General features: G+C 43.2%; 2 protein-coding genes across 5 annotated transcripts in view; both read right to left on the bottom strand.

Moving 5' to 3' along the window:
• itgb4 (integrin, beta 4) overlaps positions 1 to 5,688 on the bottom strand; it is a 28,486-nt gene extending 22,798 nt beyond the window's left edge. The window contains exons 1-3 of one of the 3 annotated variants that reach the window (XM_053625845.1): positions 4,825 to 5,688; positions 925 to 1,004; positions 513 to 595 (exon numbers count right to left, since the gene is read on the bottom strand). In XM_053625845.1, coding sequence (XP_053481820.1) covers positions 513 to 595; positions 925 to 997 — 156 coding nt within the window. In that variant the 5' untranslated portion in view covers positions 998 to 1,004; positions 4,825 to 5,688. The remainder of the gene's footprint in view (positions 1 to 512; positions 596 to 924; positions 1,005 to 4,824) is intronic. The other 2 variants (XM_053625844.1, XM_053625846.1) reach the window with 2 other exon arrangements.
• Positions 5,689 to 14,776: 9,088 nt separating this feature from the next.
• sap30bp (SAP30 binding protein) overlaps positions 14,777 to 24,000 on the bottom strand; it is an 18,995-nt gene continuing 9,771 nt past the window's right edge. For both annotated transcript variants that reach the window (XM_053625872.1, XM_053625873.1), the window contains exons 7-12: positions 18,871 to 18,962; positions 18,651 to 18,711; positions 18,114 to 18,165; positions 17,921 to 17,979; positions 15,761 to 15,845; positions 14,777 to 15,479 (exon numbers count right to left, since the gene is read on the bottom strand). In XM_053625872.1, the coding sequence (XP_053481847.1) occupies positions 15,301 to 15,479; positions 15,761 to 15,845; positions 17,921 to 17,979; positions 18,114 to 18,165; positions 18,651 to 18,711; positions 18,871 to 18,962 (528 nt within the window). In that variant the 3' untranslated portion in view covers positions 14,777 to 15,300. The remainder of the gene's footprint in view (positions 15,480 to 15,760; positions 15,846 to 17,920; positions 17,980 to 18,113; positions 18,166 to 18,650; positions 18,712 to 18,870; positions 18,963 to 24,000) is intronic.

The raw sequence follows: 24,000 nt of genomic DNA, 5'->3' as shown, positions 1-24,000 counted from the left end.
ACCACAGCTACTGCACATTCATCATCACTGTTACACATTTACATCAACAGCATAATTCTGATATCTACATGTAAATATAAACATGAATATTAAACACGCCTGTTAGATATTACATTACAGGTGGTGTGCTGGGTCAGATGTTGTGCTAGGGAGGGTGTTGGTTTGGGGCAGGTGTTGGGGCAGATGTGTTAGGGGAGGGTGTTGGGTTGGGGCAGATGTGTTAGGGGAGGGTGTTGGGGCACGTGTGTTAGAGAGTGGCTTGGTTTTGGAGCAGATGTTGGGGCAGATGTTGTGTTAGGGAGGATGTTGGGGCAGGTGCTCGGGCAGATGTGTTAGAGAGGATGTTGGAGCAGATGTTGGTGTAGATGTTAGGGAAGATGTTGGGGCAGATGTTGGGGCAGGTGTTGTGTTAGGGAGGATGTTGGAGCAGATGTTGGTGTAGATGTTAGGGAAGACATTGGGGCAGATGTTGGGGCAGGTGTTGGGGCAGATGTTGAGGCAGGTGCACTCACCTCATCACGACAGTATGCGCAGCCGAATCCAGTCTGCAGACACACAGAACAGCTGGTGGCTTTACTCGCTGCACAGCGATTGGCTGTGAAATAAATCAGACAAGAAACAGATAAAATACCCCTTTAATCAGAGACTCGGTCATGTGACTCATGATCCAGCGCTTCTTCATTTATTTACACGGATTTATACATTTGAAATCTCTAAAGAACTCCGATGACAAACGTTCTGTACAATGTTTAAAATAGACGACTAATCACCGTGTATATTACATCATGAATTCTAACTATAACAGTTTAATTGTTTTTCTGATGTATCATTTTAATTTTCTTCCCCTTTAATAAGTGAATAATAATAATAATAATAATAATAATAATAATAATAATAATAATGTAAAAAAGATAGTTTCCTCACCACTGATGACATGATGACCAATCAGGGTGAGAGAGAGAAATACCACACTGAGGTGCCACGCCCATCTTCCCATCTCTGACCTGCACACACACACAAATTACACACATTGTCTCTTTTAAAAAATTACTCTCTCTGAAGATCCAAGCGGCTCCCCTGTGTGTGTTTGTGTGTGTGTGTGTGTGTGTGTGTGTGTGTGTGTGTGTGTGTGTATGTGTGCGTGTATGTGTGCGTGTGTGCGCGTGTATTTTATGGATCTGTCAGAATTCCTGAAGTTCCGTGAGCAGATGTTGTGTCTCAGAGCTCCAGATCAGAAACACGTGTCAGTAAGGTGGTAAACGGAGGAGGATGTATTTTACGCTGACTCTGTGTCACTCAGAGGAGGACGGGTTCTGGACGGGTTCTGGACGGGTTCTGTGTTCAGCCTGGTTCCTCTCGAGGTTTGTTGGTCATGTCGTCTCATTAGGAGCCGAAATATAACCCTGGATTTGTGTAAAGCTGTACGACGCCGGTTGTTAAAAATGCTACATAAATAGAAGTGTGATCGTTTATTCATCACTCCATCCACACCACAGGACTGAGTGAAGAGAGGTTTAGAGACTCAGCAGGATCTTTAGAGGTTTTAGTCTGAAGACTGATGGATGATTATGAAGGTGTGTGTTTTGTTCTGTTTGTGCGTCAGGAGTAACATGTACGAGTACAGATATCTGATATTTTACTAGTGTTATATACATTTACTCTTAATACACACTACATTATTATCATTACAGTAAAAATCCCCCCGAGAGCTTTACATAAACACCCATAAATCCCCCACAGGCAGAGAGAGGGAGAGAGAGAGAGAGAGAGAGAGAGAGTGAGAGAGAGAGAGAGAGAGAGAGGGTGTGTAAGAGAGAGAGTGAGTGTGTGTGTGTGTGTGTGTGTGTGTGTGTGAGAGAGAGAGTGAGAGAGAGAGAGAGAGAGGGTGTGTAAGAGAGAGAGAGAGTGAGTGTGTGTGTGTGTGTGTGTGTGTGTGTGTGTGAGAGAGAGAGAGAGTGAGAGAGAGAGAGAGAGAGAGGGTGTGTAAGAGAGAGAGAGTGAGTATGTGTGTGTGTGTGTGAGAGAGAGAGAGTGAGAGAGAGAGAGAGAGAGTGTGTAAGAGAGAGAGAGAGAGTGAGTGTGTGTGTGTGTGAGAGAGAGAGAATGAGAGACAGAGTGAGCGAGTGAGAGAGAGAGAGTGAGTGAGAGAGAGAGAGTGTATGTGGGAGAGAGAGAGTGTGTGTGTGAGAGAGAGAGAGAATGAGAGACAGAGAGTGAGCGAGTGAGAGAGAGAGAGTGAGTGTGTGTGTGTGTGAGAGAGAGAGAATGAGAGTGAGAGAGTGTGTGAGAGAGTGAGAGAGAGTGTATGTGGGAGAGAGAGAGTGTGTGTGTGAGAGAGAGAGAGAATGAGAGACAGAGAGTGAGCGAGTGAGAGAGAGAGAGAGTGAGTGAGAGAGAGAGTGTATGTGGGACAGAGAGAGTGTGTGTGTGTGTGTGAGAGAGAGAGAGAGTGTATGTGGGAGAGAGAGAGTGTGTGTGTGTGTGAGAGAGAGAGAGAGAGAGTGTATGTGGGAGAGAGAGAGTGTGTGTGTGTGAGAGAGAGAGAGAATGAGAGACAGAGAGTGAGCGAGTGAGAGAGAGAGAGTGAGAGTGAGTGAGTGAGAGTGAGTGAGTGAGAGAGAGTGTATGTGGGAGAGAGAGTGTGTGAGAGAGAGAGAGAATGAGAGACAGAGAGTGAGCGAGTGAGAGAGAGAGAGAGTGAGAGATGAAGTTGATTAATTTCCTGTAACAGCAGACACCCAAATGTTTTATTCCTCTTACACCACAGCAGTTTACCAACAATTACCATATTACATTTTTTAATGTTTTAATTTTTATCTGTTTATAGTTACATTTAATCTGAAACAAGTTAGTTCCTGTTGTAACATACGTTATAGCAGCTATAAACACTCGTTCCCTCACCATCCCTCTCTCTATTCTCTCCCTATTCTCTCCCTATTCCCTCTCTCTATTCTCTCTCTCTATTCTCTCTCTCTATTCTCTCTCTATTCTCTCTCTATTCCCTCTCTATTCCCTCTCTCTATTCTCTCCCTATTCTCTCCCTATTCCCTCTCTCTATTCTCTCTCTCTATTCTCTCTCTCTATTCTCTCTCTATTCTCTCTCTATTCCCTCTCTCTATTCTCTCTCTCTATTCTCTCTCTCTATTCTCTCTCTATTCTCTCTCTATTCCCTCTCTATTCCCTCTCTCTATTCTCTCTCTATTCCCTCTCTATTCCCTCTCTCTATTCTCTCTCTATTCCCTCTCTCTATTCTCTCTCTATTCCCTCTCTCTATTCTCTCTCTATTCCCTCTCTCTATTCTCTCTCTATTCTCTCTCTATTCCCTCTCTCTATTCTCTCTCTATTCCCTCTCTATTCCCTCTCTATTCCCTCTCTCTATTCTCTCTCTATTCCCTCTCTATTCCCTCTCTCTATTCTCTCTCTATTCTCTCTCTATTCCCTCTCTATTCCCTCTCTCTATTCTCTCTCTATTCCCTCTCTCTATTCCCTCTCTCTATTCTCTCTCTATTCTCTCTCTATTCCCTCTCTATTCCCTCTCTCTATTCTCTCTCTATTCCCTCTCTCTATTCTCTCTCTCTATTCCCTCTCTCTATTCCCTCTCTCTATTCCCTCTCTATTCCCTCTCTCTATTCTCTCTCTATTCCCTCTCTATTCCCTCTCTCTATTCTCTCTCTATTCTCTCTCTATTCCCTCTCTATTCCCTCTCTCTATTCTCTCTCTATTCCCTCTCTCTATTCCCTCTCTCTATTCTCTCTCTATTCTCTCTCTATTCCCTCTCTATTCCCTCTCTCTATTCTCTCTCTATTCCCTCTCTCTATTCTCTCTCTCTATTCCCTCTCTCTATTCCCTCTCTATTCCCTCTCTCTATTCTCTCTCTATTCTCTCTCTATTCCCTCTCTCTATTCTCTCTCTCTATTCTCTCTCTATTCCCTCTCTCTATTCTCTCTCTATTCCCTCTCTCTATTCCCTCACTATTTTCTCTCTCTATTCCCTCTCTTCATGTTAATAAGATAATAAGCACAGCGTGTGTTAGTGAGAAACAGTAGAGAAGTGTAAACTCCTCTGTGATGAAGATGTGGAAAACCTAAAGTTACAGCTTCACCTCTGACTGTTACACAGCGCTGACACTGGAGACTCCTTCCGTAACTGATAGATAAACTGATAATGAGCTGTTGCTATAGAAACGATAAAGTATAAGAAAGAGTGAATTATTATAAACCTTTGATGTGCAGCTGCTGTAATTCATCAGTTTTAAGCTCCAGTTCAATTACAATAATATATATATATAATATTATGGGACGAAGGAACTATAGCACTGTAATAAATGTGTGTGTGTGTGTGTGTGAGTGAGTGAGTGAGTGTGTGTGTGTGTGAGTGAGTGAGTGTGTGTGTGTGTGTGTGTGTTCAGCTGCTAGTTTTCTCAAAGCAAAAAAAGTTTATTACTGATGATGGTGTACAAGGAACACACACACACACACACACACACACACACACACACACACACACATCTGACATCTGACATGTGACAGAATGTGTATCAGGTGTAATATTTGGTATTGGTGTGTATTAAGAGAGTGTAAGGTGATTTCAGTTCAGGTACGAAAAACCACACACACACACACACACACACATACACACACACACATACACACACATACACACACAATACACAACAATTAGAATGTAATTGTGTTTCAAAGTGTGTTTTAAATACAGTAAGAGACTCAAATATAACACAACAACAATTAGAGTGTGTATTAGAGTTTAAGAGAAAAAGTGTGTGTGTGTGTGTGTGTGTGTGTGTGTGTGTAAAAGACATTTTACCTCTTTAATACTGAGTCTCCTAGTCCAAAGTCCAAGTTCGTACACACACACAGTGAGGTAAATTCCCTTCCTCACACACGTCCACAAAGTGAAACAAAAAAAAGTGAAATTATAAAAAATATTTTCAAAAGTGAAGAAGTTGTGAAGCGCCTTTGATCTCAGAGTTGTGAGTTTCTTTGAAGTTTCTGGAGCAGGTTGTGTTTCTCCTCCTGCAGTCACACTCCGGCTCTAATCTTCAGGGTGTGTGTGTGTGTGTGTGTGTGTGTGTGTGTGTGTGTGGTGGAATGGCAGGATCGGATCAGCCGTGTGAGAGTCTGTGAGAGAGAGTGAGAGAGTGTGTATGTGTGTGTGGTTTTAAATCCCTCCTCCCATTGCAGAGCTCTCAGGTGGGCTGAAGGCGACTCCCTTCCTCCACTTCCCCTTTTGTTCCTCCTTTCACTCCTCCTCCATCAAACACACACACACACACACACACACATTCACCCTCCACCTCTCCTTCTCTCTTCTTTCTCAGGTCTGTGCAGGTGAGTGTGTGTTTATGTGTGTGTGCAGGAATGCAGGAGCGGCATGAGCCCGTGTGTGTGTGTGTGCGTGTGTGTGTGTTGTTAGAGCATTTAACTGCAAGAGAGAGAGATAAGGAAAAAAAGGAAAAAGAGAAAGTGAGAAATAAAGAGATATAGCTAAAACAGAAAGTAAGACAGATATATTAATTAAATAATTCTGGTAAAAACATTTAGAGAGAGAGAGAGAGACAGACAGAGAGAGAGACACATAGTCAGAGAGACAGATAGAGAGAGAGACAGGCAGAGAGAGAGAGACAGATAGAGAGACAGAGAGCTGTATGGGAGTGGCGGTGGAAGTTTTTTCCCGGAGGCTACAAAGACTCATCACTCTGCACAGTTATGCGCGCACACACACACACACACACACACACACACACACACACACACACACACACACACACACACTGCACCAGCACGTTTTATACAAAATGGTTAGAAATGTTTAAACCTTCAGGGCTCTTTGTTTGTCCCTCTGGTAGAAGAATGTAGAACCTTACAGCAGAGTGTTTCAGATCAGAACCCTCCAAACAGAACCCTCCAAACAGAACCCTCCAAACAGAACCCTCCGATCAGAACCCTCCAAACAGAACCCTCCGATCAGAACCCTCCGATCAGAACCCTCCAAACAGAACCCTCCAAACAGAACCCTCCGATCAGAACCCTCCGATCAGAACCCTCCAAACAGAACCCTCCAAACAGAACCCTCCGATCAGAACCCTCCAAACAGAACCCTCCGATCAGAACCCTCCGATCAGAACCCTCCAAACAGAACACTCCAAACAGAACCCTCCGATCAGAACCCTCCAAACAGAAGCCTCCAAACAGAACCCTCCGATCAGAACCCTCCGATCAGAACCCTCCGATCAGAACCATCCAAACAGAACCCTCCAAACAGAACCCTCCGATCAGAACCCTCCAAACAGAAGCCTCCAATCAGAACCATCTTTTGAAAGCTAAGAACATTTATTTATCCAAAGAACTCTTAAGCAGCCGATTTTTCCCCATAATAAATAAATAAATAAAATACAACACTGCAGTCTTCTTCAGAAGAAATAAAATCTCTTGAGGTTTTTGACAGCAAAAAGAGATGAGACTTTATTACCATAGTAACGAGTCGAGGCAAAGCGAGTGCCGGACTCCGTCTGATACACAACTATACACTCCCACAACAAAGAGTCTCTACAACTCATCCAGCTGTTATTTGATAAGAGTAGAAAGGAAGTCTTTTAGCAAGCTAACACACACACACACACACACACACACACACACACACACACACACACAATGTCCTTGAACATTGGTGCATCTTCTCAAGCCTAGGTGGACTTCTCAGTACGTGCACATCCTGTATTTATCTAATGTCAATAGTCCACACATAAAGCTCAGCAATAATAGTGCATACATGCTAAGAAATGAGATAACAAACCTGCGAGTGTGAAGGAGAAGATACAAACCTGCGAGTGTGAAGGAGAAGATACAAACCTGCGAGTGTGAAGGAGAAGATACAAACCTGCGAGTGTGAATGAGAAGACACAAACTGCGAGTGTGAAGGAGAAGATACAAACCTGTGAGTGTGAAGGAGAAGACACAAACCTGCGAGTGTGAATGAGAAGATACAAACTGCGAGTGTGAAGGAGAAGATACAAACCTGCGAGTGTGAATGAGAAGACACAAACTGCGAGTGTGAATGAGAAGATACAAACTGCGAGTGTGAAGGAGAAGATACAAACCTGTGAGTGTGAAGGAGAAGATACAAACCTGCGAGTGTGAATGAGAAGACACAAACTGCGAGTGTGAAGGAGAAGATACAAACCTGTGAGTGTGAATGAGAAGACACAAACTGCGAGTGTGAATGAGAAGACACAAACTGCGAGTGTGAAGGAGAAGATACAAACTGCGAGTGTGGAGGAGAAGATACAAACCTGCGAGTGTGAATGAGAAGACACAAACTGCGAGTGTGAATGAGAAGACACAAACTGCGAGTGTGAAGGAGAAGATACAAACTGCGAGTGTGGAGGAGAAGATACAAACTGCGAGTGTGGAGGAGAAGATACAAACCTGCGAGTGAGAAATGTGTGCTCAGTGATTCCCTTCATGCTGGAGTTACTCTTCTGCTTTCACCTTCACGAATATTCACTTATTATTGTACTCTCTACAATCTTCTATACCGTGGATCTGAACCATATAAATCACACACCAAATGGGACGCTAGTCCAGTGATGATGGTGCTCATAAATTTGGAGATGGTTGTCAAGTTCCAGCACTGAACTGGCATCTCCATCAAACTGCAGTCACTGCATCTCCTTGCAGACTTAGGACCACCTGACCTGCAGAAGGTCTGAAGCTTGTATTGTACTTGAAGGCACTTTTTTCTTCCTCCTTTGTCTCAGGTGAAGCCCCTGTATGCATTTCATCCTGGTCTGGTGGCTCTTCAGGTGGGGCCTTGCAGACCTTACTGCTTCATGAGGCCAACTTTCAGCTGCCAGTGTTCACTGGTGGCCTGTGATGTTCTCTTGGACATGGTCATACCACCAGTTTGTTAGGATGTTGTATACAGCCTGGAAAATAAAGCTAATGTGTTGAGGTTCTGCTTTTCACAGCTTAGGCCATGTGATATTCTTCTTTACAGCTTGCTCGTCTTGTCCAGATGTTTTGCTACCACATCCCAACCATACTGCTGAATTTTTCCCTTCAATAATTCCTCTTGTCTCCTCTAGGACACATTCCAGATTCTGGGTTGTTATGTCAGTCCCATCCCTATAGTTCCAGAATCAGCAGTGTTGCCAAACATCTGAGAGCTTCTCAGGGTATCTGGGCCACACTCTTGTGGTCATCCAAGTCAGACCTAGTTGTGCTGTTTCTGTACCTTATGGACCTGATGGTTCCACATCCTACACATTTCTTGAGGTGGCCCTGGATCAGCACCATGTCCCAAGGATGTCTACAGTCTATATAATCGACTACTACAGCTTTAGTCCAAGAATCTCCTCAGGATCTGCAGAGGGGGTCGTGGGTCATCAGACTGTGGTCATCACTGGGTACCTCCCAGGAAGCAGGTAGGTCTAGACGGATCTGAAAGGAGATGATATGGTATCCCTTTTGCCAAAGAGAGGAGGCTGTTAAGTTTTATCAATGATTGATCATAGCAATCCAATTCCACCCATCACCTGGAACCTGGTTGTTTTATCACTATATATATATGTACAACAGGCCAGTAGGTGGAAGTCTTGTTCACTACCATTGGGCCAAGACAAGTTTCTGCATGCTGTGGCCCCTCCTGAAATATGAGTTCCTGTTCACCCCAGTGGAAGATCTCAAGAGGAACATCAAAATTGCCTTGATGCCTGAGCAACATTGGGATACGTGATAGATACATCTGAAACTCCCCATCAGCAACATCCATAACAGAGAGGTGCTCCAGTACCATGAGTACGTTGACCTGGAGGGTGCCCAATCTAGCCTCAAGAAGAACACAGGGAGAGGCAAAACAGGCACAAGAGGTACGGCTGGACAAGGCACCAGAAGGTCATCCATGTGGTTCTAGATGGACTACATGAAGCTGTTGAGGAAATGCAAGTCAACAAGGCAGATGGGATGTGGCAGCAAGGTCTCTAGATGGGTGCAAGCCTTGGAGCAATAGGTCTGGACAAAGATGTGAAGCAGCTCAGAGGCAACAGCTTTGGAAAGCAGATTTCAATAAAATTAAGCTTATGGTCCAAACCATATACGACCAAGTTCAAGAGACTGTTGAGACCACCACACAAGATACGGAGCTATAAGTTACCTCAGTAGGTAGCATAGACTCCCAAGAAATGAGAAGCAATGTCCCCGAAACTGGACATGGTGTTACCATCTGAGAATAATAAACAGGTCATCTTCATGGAGCTTAAAATTTCCAGAACTTTCTTACAATCTGTCTGTGGATTTAAATACTAAGTGTGCAAGTGAAGCCCAACCGCTCTTCTCGCAGAAACAACGTAAACACCACAACAGTAGAAACGTGAGCACAGGGGGTAAATTCTGGCTCGGACAGTTCCTCATCCTCAGCTACATCGCTCCAGTTCAGAACCACTCTCGGTTAGAGATGTGTGTGGGAACGTTTCTTCTGCAGTGGTTTGTGTTTGTACCTGTCCATCATGTGATCTGATACATTTATTTAGTTTTGTTTCCCAAAATATAAACAAACGAGTATATCCTAATTTAAAGCAGCATGACCCTGACCAGGCCGTTACTGAGGATGAGGGAAGGTAAATAAATCACAGTGCAGATGTTCATGTTCACGCAGGAGGAACTGTGCTTCATTACTCTACTTAAGTATTATTTTAAAGATATTTATACTTTACTTGAGCATCATTAACGCGTTATTAACGCACGTGTACTGCGTAGATTTGTTCTTACACCTTTAAAGTACTTCAAATAAAACCACAAAACCGTCTGAACTTTAACGTTAACGGCAAACGTTCAGGAACGAATAATTAATGAACAACAGAATGCAGTGATGAATAATAAACACAACTCACTTTACGCTTGTTTTTTTATTTAGCAAATTACACACACACACACACACACACACACACACGCACACACACACGCACAGAAAAATCTGATTCAACTGAGAGGAATCACACCTGAGGTCCAGGTGTAGCCCTCGTTCCAAGTCATGATGTACCACTCATACACACACATACACACACACACACACACACACACTGTAACCACAGCAACTTGAAATCAGAGGAACTGAGTGTTCCTGCGTGGAGAGCAAGCAGCAACGAACACACAATGAACCACGAGTGAATAAGAGTCTGGGTGTGTCTGTGTGAGTCAGAGAGAGAGAGAGAGACCAACACACACACACACACACACACAGACATGTGAACTACATCTGCCTCAAGAGGGAAACTTTCTATTACTGTTTTCCTTCACATTCCAAAAACATCTAAAAATACAGTGAGCTGGAGTTTTATTGAGCGACGGTAGCGAGGGACTCAGAACAGTGAATAGTGAAGAGTGAAGTGTGAATAGTGAATTGTGAACAGTGAACAGTGAAGAGTGAACAGTGAAGAGTGACCAGAGAACAGTGAAGAGTGACCAGTGAACAGTGAAGAGTGAAGAGTGACCAGTGAACAGTGAAGAGTGACCAGTGAACAGTGTGAATAGTGAACAGTGAACAGTGAAGAGTGACCAGTGAACAGTGTGAATATTGAACAGTGAACAGTGAACAGTGAAGAGTGACCAGTGAACAGTGAAGAGTGAATAGTGAACAGTGAAGAGTGACCAGTGACCAGTGAACAGTGTGAATAGTGAACAGTGAAGAGTGAACAGTGAAGAGTGTGAAGAGTGAAGAGAACAGTGAATAGTGAATAGTGAAGAGTGAAGAGTGAACAGTGAATAGTGAAGAGTGAAGAGTGAACAGTGAACAGTGAAGAGTGAACAGTGAAGAGTGAACAGTGAAGAGTGAATAGTGAAGAGTGAAGAGTGAACAGTGAAGAGTGAAGAGTGAAGAGTGAACAGTGAAGAGTGAACAGTGAAGAGGGTCAGTGTGATGATGCAGATTATTCTCCTGTAACTGCACGTCCCCGAGTGTTTTATTCCTCTCACACCACAGCATTAATCCTGTAGAAACGCTCCGGTACGAGAGCGAGTGCAGTGATATAAACCTGCACTACTGCGGAGCTGCTGTTACAGAGAACTTCTTCTACATCAGTTCCAGATTTCTAAATCTACCGACAGACAGCAGGAACCTTTCAACATTAACACAAACCTTTAGGCACTTACTTCTGAACAGTAAAATATCCAGGAAGCTGCGTTCAGTGTGACTTTAAATCTCCACTTCGGCTGTTTTACACCTGTAGTTTTGTATAATTGTGTGTTTTATTCTCCAGAGTGCCGTTAGTGAAGATTTCACCTCCGTCAGGAATCTGAGCTCCACACGAAGCCCCGCCACACTGCTCTTTCATTCTCACACTCTCTTTATGACCACATTAGCATTTCAATGGGACGTTCCACACACTGTGACTCTCACAAGTGACCACTTCAACTTCAACTTCAGCTTCACAACGCGCACTTTATACAGTGGCATGAAAAAGTTTGTGAACCTTTTGGAATTTCATGGTTTTCTGAATAAATTTGTCATAAAATGTGATCTGATCTTCATCTAAGTCAGGGGTATTGACAAATATAATGTGTCTAAAATAATAACACAAAAAACAATTCTGATCTTTCATGTCTTTATTGAGAACAACCAAAAAAACCTCATAGTGCTTGTGGAAAAAGTATGTGAACCCTTGAGTTAATGACCTCAAAAAAGCTAATTGGAGTCAGGTTTTAGCACACCTGCAGTCTCGTTAAGAAAATGAGTTTGGAGGTGTGCACTACAGCTACTTTCACTGATAAAAACCCCTCAAACTTTTGGAGTTTGCTCTGCACAAGAAGCTCACGCTTATGTGAGCCATGCCTCGCCTTTCAGAGGATCTACGATCAAGAAATGTTGATTTGCATAAAGCTGGCAAGGGTCACAAAGTGATTTCAAAGACTTTAGAAATTCACCAGTCTACAGTTAGGCAAACATTCTACAAATGGAGACACTTTGGGACTGCTGCTACTCTACCAAGAAGTGGGCATCCAGTCAAACTGACACCAAGAGCACAACAAAGACTCATCAATGAGGTAAAGAAACAACCCCGAATGATAGCTGAAGATTTGAAGGCATCGTTGGAACTGGCGGACATCTCTGTTCATGAGTCTACAATACGTCAAACACTGAACAAGCAGGGTATCTACGGCAGGACACTACGAAGGAAGCCACTGCTTACTGAAAAGAACACTGCTGCACGCCTGAAGTTTGCACAAGAGCACAGTGACACTCCACAGCGGTATGGGCAAAATGTTTTGTGGACTGATGAAACTAAGATTGAACTATTTGGGAAAAACCACACAGCACTACATCTGGCGTAGAAAGGGCACGGCCTATCATCATGAAAACATCAATCCAACCGTAAAGTATGGTGGAGGAAACATCATGATTTGGGCCTGATTTGCTGCATCAGGGCCTGGCCAGCTTGCAATCACTGAGGGAAGATGAATTCCCGAGTATATCAGACAATTCTTCAGGATAATGTGAGAATGTCTGTGCGTCAGCTGAAACTGTGTAGAAGTTGGGTGATGCGACAGGACAACGACCCAAAACACCGGAGCAAGTCCACAACAGAATGGCTTCAGAAAAACAAAATCCACCTTTCGGAGGGGCGGAGTCAGAGCCCAGACCTCAACCCAATAGAGATGCTGTGGAATGACTTGAAGAAAGCCGTACACATGAGACGTCCAAAGAATATGACCGAGCTAAAGCAGTTCTGCCAGGAAGCACGGGATAAAATTCCTCCTGAACGATGTGCAGGTCTGATCCACAGCTACAGGAAGCGCCTGGTTGAGGTTATTGCTGCCAAGCGGGGGTTCAACCAGTTATTAATTCTCAGGGTTCACTTACTTTTTCCACTGCCATTTTGAATGTTGAATGAGTGTGTTCAATAAAGACATGAGGGATCAGAATTTATTTTGTGTTATTATTTTACACACATTATATTTGTCAATACCCCTGACTTAGATGAACATCAGATCACATTTTATGACAAATTTATTCAGAAAACCATGAAATTCCAAAAGGTTCCCATACTTTTTCTTGCCACTGTATAGATTTATACATATTATATCTCTCTGAAACACTTTAATTTTATTTCTCACTAAGTTCACTTCAGGGTTTATACAGAGTTCCTTAAGACATTTTGTAAGATTCTTTTATTACAAACCCCCCCCCCCCCCACACACAGAATGAGACAAAGGTGCAAAATATGAATGAATAAATAAATAAATAAATAAATAAATACACTTTATAAAAATATGCCAATAAACAAGTAAGTAAATAAGTCAGTAGTTTTTAACATTTTATATATATATTTACCTTATTTGGTCTATTTATGTTCCAAAACATCACATTTTAAGTCATTTATTTAAAATGAAGTCTTAAAAATACAAGTTTAGAAATGAAACATGATTTTTACTCGACACGGAAAGTTAAACACCGCAAATTTAACATTCATATTACAATTACAGAGAATATTTGAGGCTCCGCCCCCAGCTGACACACAGACCGTTATAACAAGTCACTGTGTTCATATGGTGAGTATTACCCATAATGCACTGCAGATGTATGTTAATTAACCAATTAGAAGGAAGGCTATAATAATTAGAAAAGTTGCTTTTGTGTGTGTGTGTGTGTGTGTGTGTGTGTGTGTGTGTGTGTGAGAGAGAGAGAGAGAGTGTTCCCCGTAATAAAGTAGTGCTGCAGGCCACACCTACTTCAGACCACACCCACCCCAGACCACACCTTCCTTGTCTGCTAACGATCTAGCCCGCACACTTTTGATGAAGTAATTAGTGTTAAATAATTTGTAATTAAAGAGTAATTAATGACACTTTTATTTGGACGTCAGTAATTCTTTCTGCTGCAGTTTTAATATCTGTAAAAAAAATTCTGTTTTTTGAGATGAAAAAACTCGGACCCAATTTTTTCCTTTTTTTTGTGTTCAAAAGTGAATCTCTTCGTCCAAAAAAAACACACGCTGAAGTGAAAAAGCACAGAGGTGTGAAACGAGGACCAGCTGCTGAACACACAGGAAGATTCCTCTCTCTCTCTCTGTCTGTGTGTGTGTGTGTGTGTGTGTTAAACTGATTCAGAACAGATCACACACACTGATACAGAAACACAGCTGCTCAGTAGCGCATACACACACACACTTTAGCATGTATTTACTCTCTATTTCTGTGTGTAAAGTTTTTAACTTGAGTTCTGAAGACACACCCCCTGCACTCTGATTGGCTGAGAGGATTTACTCATACACACTCACAATCTTCAGCACTTTCCGGATTATTTTGCCTCTGTATCCATGAATTTCAAACACCAAATACTGAGACACTTTAACTTTCTTAAATGACTAATTAGTACAATTTTATTCATTTAGCAAAGATTTATAGTCTTATATTTTATTGATATTTTTCTTTTCTTTATAGTTTTATCATTTTATTGCTATTATTTTTTTACTTTTTAAACTAATAGACAGTTTTGTTGTTTTTGTGTTATTATTACTGTGCAAAAATGATATTTTTAAATATATTTCTTTTATTAAAATTTTTGTACTATATTTTGTATAGTCTTATATTTAATTTTATATATATCTTTTACTTCTTAAATTGATATTAGACATGCATCGTTTTTTGTTTTTTTATGTATATTATTATTATTATTATTATACAAAAACACAGTTTCTGCTCCACCACATTATCGGTAATAAAAATATAAACTAAAAGCAGAAAAACATCAAACACTGCAGAGATACACAACAATACAAAATGTTTATTTTGATCATCATCTGGAATAAATCAACGAGTCGCTTCGTCTCATGAACACACCATCGTCCGGAAAATAAAAAATGAACACACATCCAGCTCGGTGTGCATCAGAGAGAAGGAAACTCAGGTGAAGATGAAGATGAAGATGGCTACAAGACCAGCTGTGAAAATGTTTATCATGCAAAATTAAAAACAGATAAAAATGAAAAATAAGATCCCAAACGTATTTCCACTAAAACTCCTGAGCTGTGAACGATTTACAGATCAAAGGAAAACGTGGAGATGAGAACGAGAGGTAAATAAAGAATAAAACCTCAGGGTGATGCTAACAGGATTAGCGAGCAGTGAGAGCTCATTCATTTGGATAGTTTAGTCCGGTACTGAGGAGTCACATGCTGAGGCTCGGTCCACTTCTGCAATTTTCTCAGCCAATGGTAAGCAGTCCAGGTATTTGGGAGTGTGACATCACTTCCTGTGAGTGGGCGTTACCTGGCTCAGGTGTGTGAGGTCACTGCTTGGCTTTTTTCAGGATGGTGCCCACGGCGGAGATGACGGTGGTCTTGGTGCCGCTGGCGGTGGTGGTGACGGAGACGACTCCGGGCAGCGTGGCCGTGGTGGTGATCAGAGTCGGCTGGGAGAGAGTGACCGGAACCGCCGAGTCCCACTTACTCTTCCTCTTCTGAGAGTCTTATACGTGCACACACACACACACACACACACACACACACACACACACACACAGAGATAAATAAACAGATGAATGAATGAACAGATGCAGTCACAGCATAAGAACCCAGATCTGTTCATCACTAATGTTAATGATCATATCTAACGTGACTGGCTCAAAACTCGAACCTATTATACATAGCTCCGCCCCCGAATCAGTACCGGGTTAAAATGTAACTTCAGTGCTGTCTCTGTGTGTGTGTGTGTGTGTATATAAACTGTTACACACAGCATGATCGTACCTGTGGAGCTGGTGTTGGTGGTGTTGGTGGTCACAGCAGCGGCGTTTGAACTTGTGCCTTTTTTCGTTCCGGTTACAAACTCGATCTAACACAAATAAACACAAACAACAATAACACAGTTACACAATTTATTTTATTCACAACATCAGTGAAACTGTGCTGAAAGTGTAGGAGTGTGTAGTGTTGTGTAAGAGTGTGTAGGAGTGTGTAAGTGTGTGGAGTGTGTAAGTGTGTGTAGGAGTGTGTAAGTGTTGTGTAAGTGTGTAGTGTTGTGTAAGAGTGTGTAGGAGTGTGTAGTGTTGTGTAGGAGTGTGTAGTGTTGTGTAAGAGTGTGTAGGAGTGTGTAGTGTTGTGTAAGAGTGTGTAGTGTTGTGTAAGAGTGTGTAGGAGTGTGTAGTGTTGTGTAAGAGTGTGTAGGAGTGTGTAGTGTTGTGTAAGAGTGTGTAGGAGTGTGTAGTGTTGTGTAGGAGTGTGTAAGTGTGTGTAGGAGTGTGTAAGTGTTGTGTAAGTGTGTAGTGTTGTGTAAGAGTGTGTAGGAGTGTGTAGTGTTGTGTAAGAGTGTGTAGGAGTGTGTAGTGTTGTGTAAGAGTGTGTAGGAGTGTGTAGTGTTGTGTAGGAGTGTGTAAGTGTGTGTAGGAGTGTGTAAGTGTTGTGTAAGTGTGTAGTGTTGTGTAAGAGTGTGTAGGAGTGTGTAGTGTTGTGTAGGAGTGTGTAGTGTTGTGTAAGAGTGTGTAGGAATCTGTAGTGTTGTGTAAGAGTGTGTAGTGTTGTGTAAGTGTGTGTAGTGTTGTGTAAGTGTGTGTAGGAGTGTGTAAGTGTGTGGAGTGTGTAAGTGTGTGTAGGAGTGTGTAAGTGTTGTGTAAGTGTGTAGTGTTGTGTAAGAGTGTGTAGGAGTGTGTAGTGTTGTGTAAGTGTGTGTAGAGTTGCGTAAGAGTGTGTAGGAGTGTGTAGTGTTGTGTAAGAGTGTGTAGGAGTGTGTATTGTTGTGTAAGAGTGTGTAGGAATGTGTAGTGTTGTGTAAGAGTGTGTAGTGTTGTGTATGTGTGTGTAGAGTTGTGTAAGTGTGTGTAGGAGTGTGTAGGTGTGTGTAGTGTTGTGTAAGAGTGTGTAAGTGTGTGTAGGAGTGTGTAAGTGTGTGTAGTGTTGTGTAAGAGTGTATAGGAGTGTGTAGTGTTGTGTAAGGGTGTGTAGAGTTGTGTAAGAGTGTGTAGAGTTGTGTAAGAGTGTGTAGGAGTGTGTAGTGTTGTGTAAGAGTGTATAGGAGTGTGTAGTGTTGTGTAAGAGTGTGTAGGAGTGTGTAGTGTTGTGTAAGAGTGTATAGAGTTGTGTAAGTGTGTGTAGAGTTGTGTAAGAGTGTGTAGTGTTGTGTAAGAGTGTGTAGGAGTGTGTAGTGTTGTGTAAGAGTGTGTAGTGTTGTGTAAGAGTGTGTAGGAGTGTGTAGAGTTGTGTAAGTGTGTGTAGAGTTGTGTAAGAGTGTGTAGGAGTGTGTAGTGTTGTGTAAGAGTGTATAGGAGTGTGTAGTGTTGTGTAAGAGTGTGTAGGAGTGTGTATAGAGTTGTGTAAGTGTGTGTAGAGTTGTGTAAGAGTGTGTAGTGTTGTGTAAGAGTGTGTAGGAGTGTGTAGTGTTGTGTAAGAGTGTGTAGTGTTGTGTAAGAGTGTATAGGAGTGTGTAGTGTTGTGTAAGAGTGTGTAGGAGTGTGTATAGAGTTGTGTAAGTGTGTGTAGAGTTGTGTAAGAGTGTGTAGTGTTGTGTAAGAGTGTGTAGGAGTGTGTAGTGTTGTGTAAGAGTGTGTAGTGTTGTGTAAGAGTGTGTAGGAGTGTGTAGAGTTGTGTAAGTGTGTGTAGAGTTGTGTAAGAGTGTGTAGGAGTGTGTAGTGTTGTGTAAGAGTGTATAGGAGTGTGTAGTGTTGTGTAAGAGTGTGTAGGAGTGTGTATAGAGTTGTGTAAGTGTGTGTAGAGTTGTGTAAGAGTGTGTAGGAGTGTGTAGTGTTGTGTAAGAGTGTGTAGGAGTGTGTAGTGTTGTGTAAGAGTGTGTAGGAGTGTGTAGTGTTGTGTAAGAGTGTGTAGGAGTGTGTAGTGTTGTGTAAGAGTGTGTAGTGTTGTGTAAGTGTGTGTCAGTGTGTGTCAGTGTGTGTCAGTGTTGTGTCTCAGGGACGTCACCTTTGTCCGCTCCTTTTTGGCTTTCTCCAGTTTTTCCATCTCGATTTTCTGAGCTTTGGCTGCAGAAATAATAATAACAATAATAATAATAATAATAATAATCATCATCATCATCTCAGGCACTGAATGTAAGTAAAGTAATTAATTATAAATGAAACTGAATGGATGTAATTGAAGGAACACAGAAGGTCACCTAATGATTCATAATAGGAGTCTTCAGACCAGCCGTGAGGATCGAACATGTCCTGAGGAACACAAACACAAACTTTAAACAGAAAAATAAAAAGATCATTTCCTGTAATCAGATATATTTAAAATAAACAGGGTGTAACTCAGGGGGGAACGTGAGATATATTCCCATAAATATTCATCAGATGATGAATTATTGTTTTAATGTCAAAGTAAAAATACAAAAACAGAAAATCTGAGATTTAATAAAAAGAGTCGTTATGAGTCACAAAATAAGTTTAACCTTCAGCTTTCAGTACCTTCACCTCATTGTGTGTGCTGTGTTTATAACTGTGTGAGCAGTGTGGTGGTGTCTGGTGTGTTTAGGGCGTCTGGGGTATTTGGGGGGTGTCTGGGGGGTGTCTGGGCATGTCTGGGCATGTCTGGGGCGTGTCTGGGACGTTTGTCGCTACAAAACGCAGAGCATTTGTCCGTTTCTGTTCTTTATATTGATATAAAGTGAGCTGTGGGTTTTTCCTCCTCAGCACAACTTCACACTCACCTTTGGGTAATTCGTCCCCAGTTCATCAATACTACAGTACTGGATCAGTTTCTCATAAATACTGTGGAACACACACGCGCACACACACACACACACACACACACACACACACACACAGAGCATCAGCTCAAGTAATAAATGTGTTGTACACCTGGGTGTGTTACAGTGTCTGTCAGAGTGTGTGTTGGTGTGTGTTGGTGTGTGTGTGTTATTGATGTACCTGGGGTTACGGAACTCTTTCTTCTTCTGGATGTGGCTGTTGGTGTCGAAGTCTCCGTGCTGCTTCCTCTCATACAGTTTATAAATCTTCTCCTGATCTCACACACACACACACACACACACACACACACATTACTGTTTTAGTAATGAGAAAGTGAATTTTTTAAACAAATTTATTAAAAATCAGAAACAGTTCTCTCATTGAGAAGAGTTCAGAGTCGTTATTCAGAACTTTGAGGAAACTTCTTCAGCAGCAGTTCCAGCTTCCAGTCTTCTTGGGCAGGTCTCTACAAGCTTTACACTCCTGCCTTTCTGCAGTTTCTCCTATTCTTCCTGGAAGGTCCTCTCCAGCTCCATCCGGTCGTATGTGAACCTCCATCTTCAGCTCTCTCCACAGATGTTCTGTGGGGTTCACGTCTGGTCTTTGGCTGGGCCACTCGAGGACATTCAGAGACTCGTCCTGAAGCCACTGCAGTGTTGTTATGGCTGTGTGCTTCAGGTCATCGTCATGGTGAACAGGTGAACCTTCACCCCTGTCGTATCTCTGGAAAACTCTGGAGCAGGTTTTCTTCAAGGATCTCTCTATAATTGGCTGCATTCATCCTTCCCTTAATTCTGACCAGTCTCCTCATCCCTGCTTCTGAACAGTACCCCATAGCGTGATGCTGCCACCACCATGCTTCACCACGGACATGGTATTAACCAGTGGATGAGCAGAACCTTGTTTTTGCCAGACATAGTGCTTGGACTTCAGACCAGAGAATCAGATCCTTTACAAATCTCCTAAATGCCTTACTCATCGAGCTGCTCTATCATAAAGCCCTGGCTGATGGAGTATTTCTAAGACCTTCCAGCAGGTTCTCACTTCCCTGAGGAGGACTTCTGAAGTTCTGTTAGAGTGGACACTGGGTTCTTGGTCACCTCCCTGATTACGGCCCTTCTAACCCGGATCCTAGGGTGAGTCCTGGTGGCGGTTTTGTGAAAAGTTAAACATCACCAGATCTAATCTTCAGTACCTCAGTATAATAAATATGAATAAATAACAGTGAGGAAATGAAGTGGAACAGAGCTGGAATGGTTTGTCTAGTAGCGTCCTGTGCTCTCCTGAATCACACCTCGGTGCCAGTGTAGAAGCAGACCAACATTTTTAACAACCATGCAGCAAAAAAACACCTGGAGAAGTGCCATGTTTGTTCACTCAGTCACTTCCTGTTTGCTTACAGCAATGTGAAATCACACTAACTTGAACCCTGTGACATCTGTGTGTGTGCGTGTGTGTGTGTGTGTGTGTGTGTGTGTGTGTGTAATTCAGTCTGAGTGCAGGACAAAGAGGAACATCTTAACGGTCAAGTCTGCGCAGAGAGGAGTGTGTAGCTGCAGGCGCAGGAAATTCGTCATGGAGAAGATAAGACCTGAGTGTGTCTCAACACAAGAACCACACCCTGACACACACACACACACACACACCCCCCCACACCTCGACACACACACCTGTCCAGACAACTCCAGCAGAGACAGAGGGAATGTACTGTATGTAACAGAGCGGAAAGAAGAAGAATTACAAAATGAGAGAGAGACTAACAGATAAAGGAAAAGAGGTAGAAATAAAGAAAGACAGAAAGAGGAATGTATGCAAGGAAGAGAAACAGACTGGGGAAGAAGAAATCAAAAGGTGAAAGGAGAAAGATAAAAAGATAAATAATTGAAAAAGAGAGAAATTCCGAGATCAAACATTCTGAAACACATTTTTTCCCCCAAATTAATCATTAATTGTTTTAGTCAAATGCAGCATAATTTCCCCAGAGGAGTGATTATATGGCACTCTGTGGTTATAATCATGTAATAAAGGTGTATAACGATGAGAGGTGTGTGTGTGTGTGTGTAGGTCTGTCTCACTGCACTGTTTAAACTGTCTCACAATTCTGTAGTGTCCTCAACACACACTCGCTCACTTACACACACACACACACACGATGAATATGATGGAGTGTATGATAGAGACATGAAGGATTTTGGTGTTCATGATTAAACAGGTGAATCAGTGGGTGTGCACTGCATTGTGGGTAAGGTGTGTAATGCTCCTCCCTCCAGCTGTAACAGAAATGAAAGGCTTTGTAAGATGGTGGAGGGGGACGTCGGCGAGGGGGAAGTAGTCAAGGGAACTTGGGCAAGGGGGGCGTGGACGAAGGGGACGAGGGCAAGGGGGGGCAAGGGGGACGTGGACGAAGGGATATGGGCGAGGGGGACGTGGGCGAGGGAGAGTGTGCTTTAAGTTTTTCTTTCTTGAATTTATTCTCTACCGGTAAGGTAGGATTCTGACTTTTGTGTACTATCCACCTGACTCAGTTGGATCTGGATTCTTGCTGTATTGTATAGTATTGTAGATTCTGTAGTGTTGCTTGGAAGTGTTTGTTAGTCTATGCTAATTTGTACAGAAGGGCTTACTGCCAGTCTGTGTAAAGAAAGCTGATTTTATCTCAACTTAAGCTTCCCATTACTCTCTTGACTTTCCGGCACTAACTGAGACCTGGATATCTCCAGAGAACTCGGCTACCCCGGCTGCTCTGTTCTCCGCTTATGCATTCTCTCACACTCCATGAGAAAGTGGCAGGAGTGGTGGTACAGATCTGCTGTTGTCTCAGAGATGTGCTTCACACCTCTCTCCCCATCTCACCTCAACATCTCATCCTTAGAATTCCATGCAGTTACAGTTACCTCCCTGATCAACCTTCTCATCATCGTCATCTACCGACCTCCTGGTCTCCTAGGAGACTTTCTTGAAGAAATGGACATGCTCCTCAGACTTTTTCCTACCGACAGCACCCCTCTTACAGTCCTTGGAGACTTCAACCTCCCCACTGACAAGCTCGAGTCCTCCTGCCTTCTCCCTCTTCTGCATTCCTTCTCCTTGATATTCAACAACTACCCATCCACACACAAGGGTCCTGGACCTGGTCCTGGACCAGTCACCCCTCTCCAGCAACAGAAAATCAACGCTACCCCACTCCACACCTCCGATCATCACTTGGTATCTTTCACCCTCACCCTCCCCATGCTGCATAAAACCAGCTAACTATACTTCTCTCCTACCCGTCAAAACCTCCATTCAGTCTCTCTTTCCTCCATAGCTTCCTGCACCCAATCATCCCTTCCAGACCCTGACTCCTCTTCCTCCCTACCATTGCAGTTAGCCACAGACACTTTCCTCTCCTCACTTTCCTCGTCCATGGACCTCCTCTACCCTCTATCCTCTAAACCTAGGAAGATTCCTAACCCAATTCCCCGACTGTCGGATGTGTTACGCAGCAATCAGAGAGAACTTAGAACAGCAGAGAGAAAGTGGAAGAAATCACAACTCGACTCAGATCTTGCCTCTTACCGTGCTCTCCTGTCCAAATTCTCATCTGAATTGACTTCTGCTAAGACTGTCTTCTACAAGGAAAAGCTGGAAACGTCTGCACAAGACCATCACAAGCTCCACAACATCTTTTCTTCACTACTCAACCCACCAGCTCCTCCTGCTCTGTCCTCCCTGACTGCTGAAGACTTCTCCACCTTTTATGATGAGAAGTTTGATAAAATCTGTCAGACCTTCACTACCCCTACACTAGGGTTAGGGGTTAGGGTTAGGGTTAGGGCTAACCCTAACCCTAACCCTAACCCCACTGTGGATTCTCCTTCATTGACACATTCTTCTAATCTAGCAACAATAGAGATCCTGCAGGTCATCTTGTCCTGCAATCCTACCACCTGCCCATTGGATCCAATCCCTTCCACAATGCTCCAGACCATCTCACAAGACCTCCTCCCCTTCATCATGACCATCATCAATGGCTCCATATCATCTGTACCAACTACATTCATGAGAGCAAGGGTTATTCTCACCCTGAAGAAACCCACTCTGGATACCTTAGACATCGGCAACTACCGACACGCATCACTTCTCGCCTTTCTATCTAAAATCCTTGAACACATGGTCTACAATCAACTGTTTCTCTACCTCTCACAGAACAACCTCCTAGATCCTAACCAGTCCGGCTTCAAAGAGGTACATTCCACAGAAACTGCCCTTTTGGCAGTCAGTGAGAAGCTACATGCTGCTAGATCAGCCAAACTGTCATCAGTCCTCATCTTTCTCAACCTTTCAGCAGCGTTTGACAGTCAACCACAAGACTCTCTTGTCCACCCTCACGAGTCTCGGAATTCATGCTGTAGAATGGCAGTGGTTTGCTTCCTACCTGGCACGTCAGGCATATCAGGTGACGTGGAGGGGATCCACATATGCTCCCCACAGACTCTCCACTGGTGTCCCACAAGGCTCAGTACTTGGTCCTCTTCTGTTCTCACTCTATATTCGATCTCTTGGTGAGGTCATATCCTCACATGGGTTCTCATACCACTGCTATGTGGATGACACTCAACTCATCCTCTCCATCCCTCCATCAGACCCTCTTGTTTCTGCTCAGATCTCAGCAGGTCTGGCAGACATCTCATCATGGATGGCCGCTCATCAGCTGAAACTTAATCCCAGCAAAAGTGAACTGCTGTTCATCCCAGGTGATTCATCACCGTGTCAGGATCTTGTGATCTCCCTGGTCAACTCTCTGATCGCACCTTCGGTTACTGCACGCAACCTTGGGGTAACCACAGACAATCAAATGTCCTTTTCTTCTCACTTTGCTAATCTGACACGCTCGTGTCGATTTTCCTTTACAACATCAGATTTGTCCGTTTCTATCCACACAGGCCACTCAGATGTTCAAGGCAGGTCTTCCTCTGAGAACAATTCCACCTCTGCAACTGATCCAGAATGCAGCTGCTCGAATGGTTTTCAACCTTCCTAACATCTCCCACACCACCCCACTGCTACGCTCCCCCCACTGGCTTCCTGTAGCTGCCTGCATTAGATTTAAAACTTTGACACTTGCCTACAAAGCCAAAAATGGACCAGCACCCACTTACCTCAGATCACTTATCACACCCTGCACTGCCCCACACCCCTCCAAACCGCTAGCCGCGCACAACTGGTCCCACCATCTCTCAGGGTACAAGGAAGACCTGCATCAAGACTCTTCCCTGTTCTGGCACTCGGTGGTGGAATGAACTTCCCCTAGACGTCCGAACAGCTGAC

This window comes from Ictalurus furcatus, chromosome 5, assembly GCF_023375685.1.
Source record: "Ictalurus furcatus strain D&B chromosome 5, Billie_1.0, whole genome shotgun sequence".
NCBI classification, from domain to species: Eukaryota; Metazoa; Chordata; class Actinopteri; order Siluriformes; family Ictaluridae; genus Ictalurus; species Ictalurus furcatus.
The sequence above is the reverse complement of the archived record's forward strand: the minus strand, read 5'-3'. Positions and strand labels throughout refer to the sequence as shown.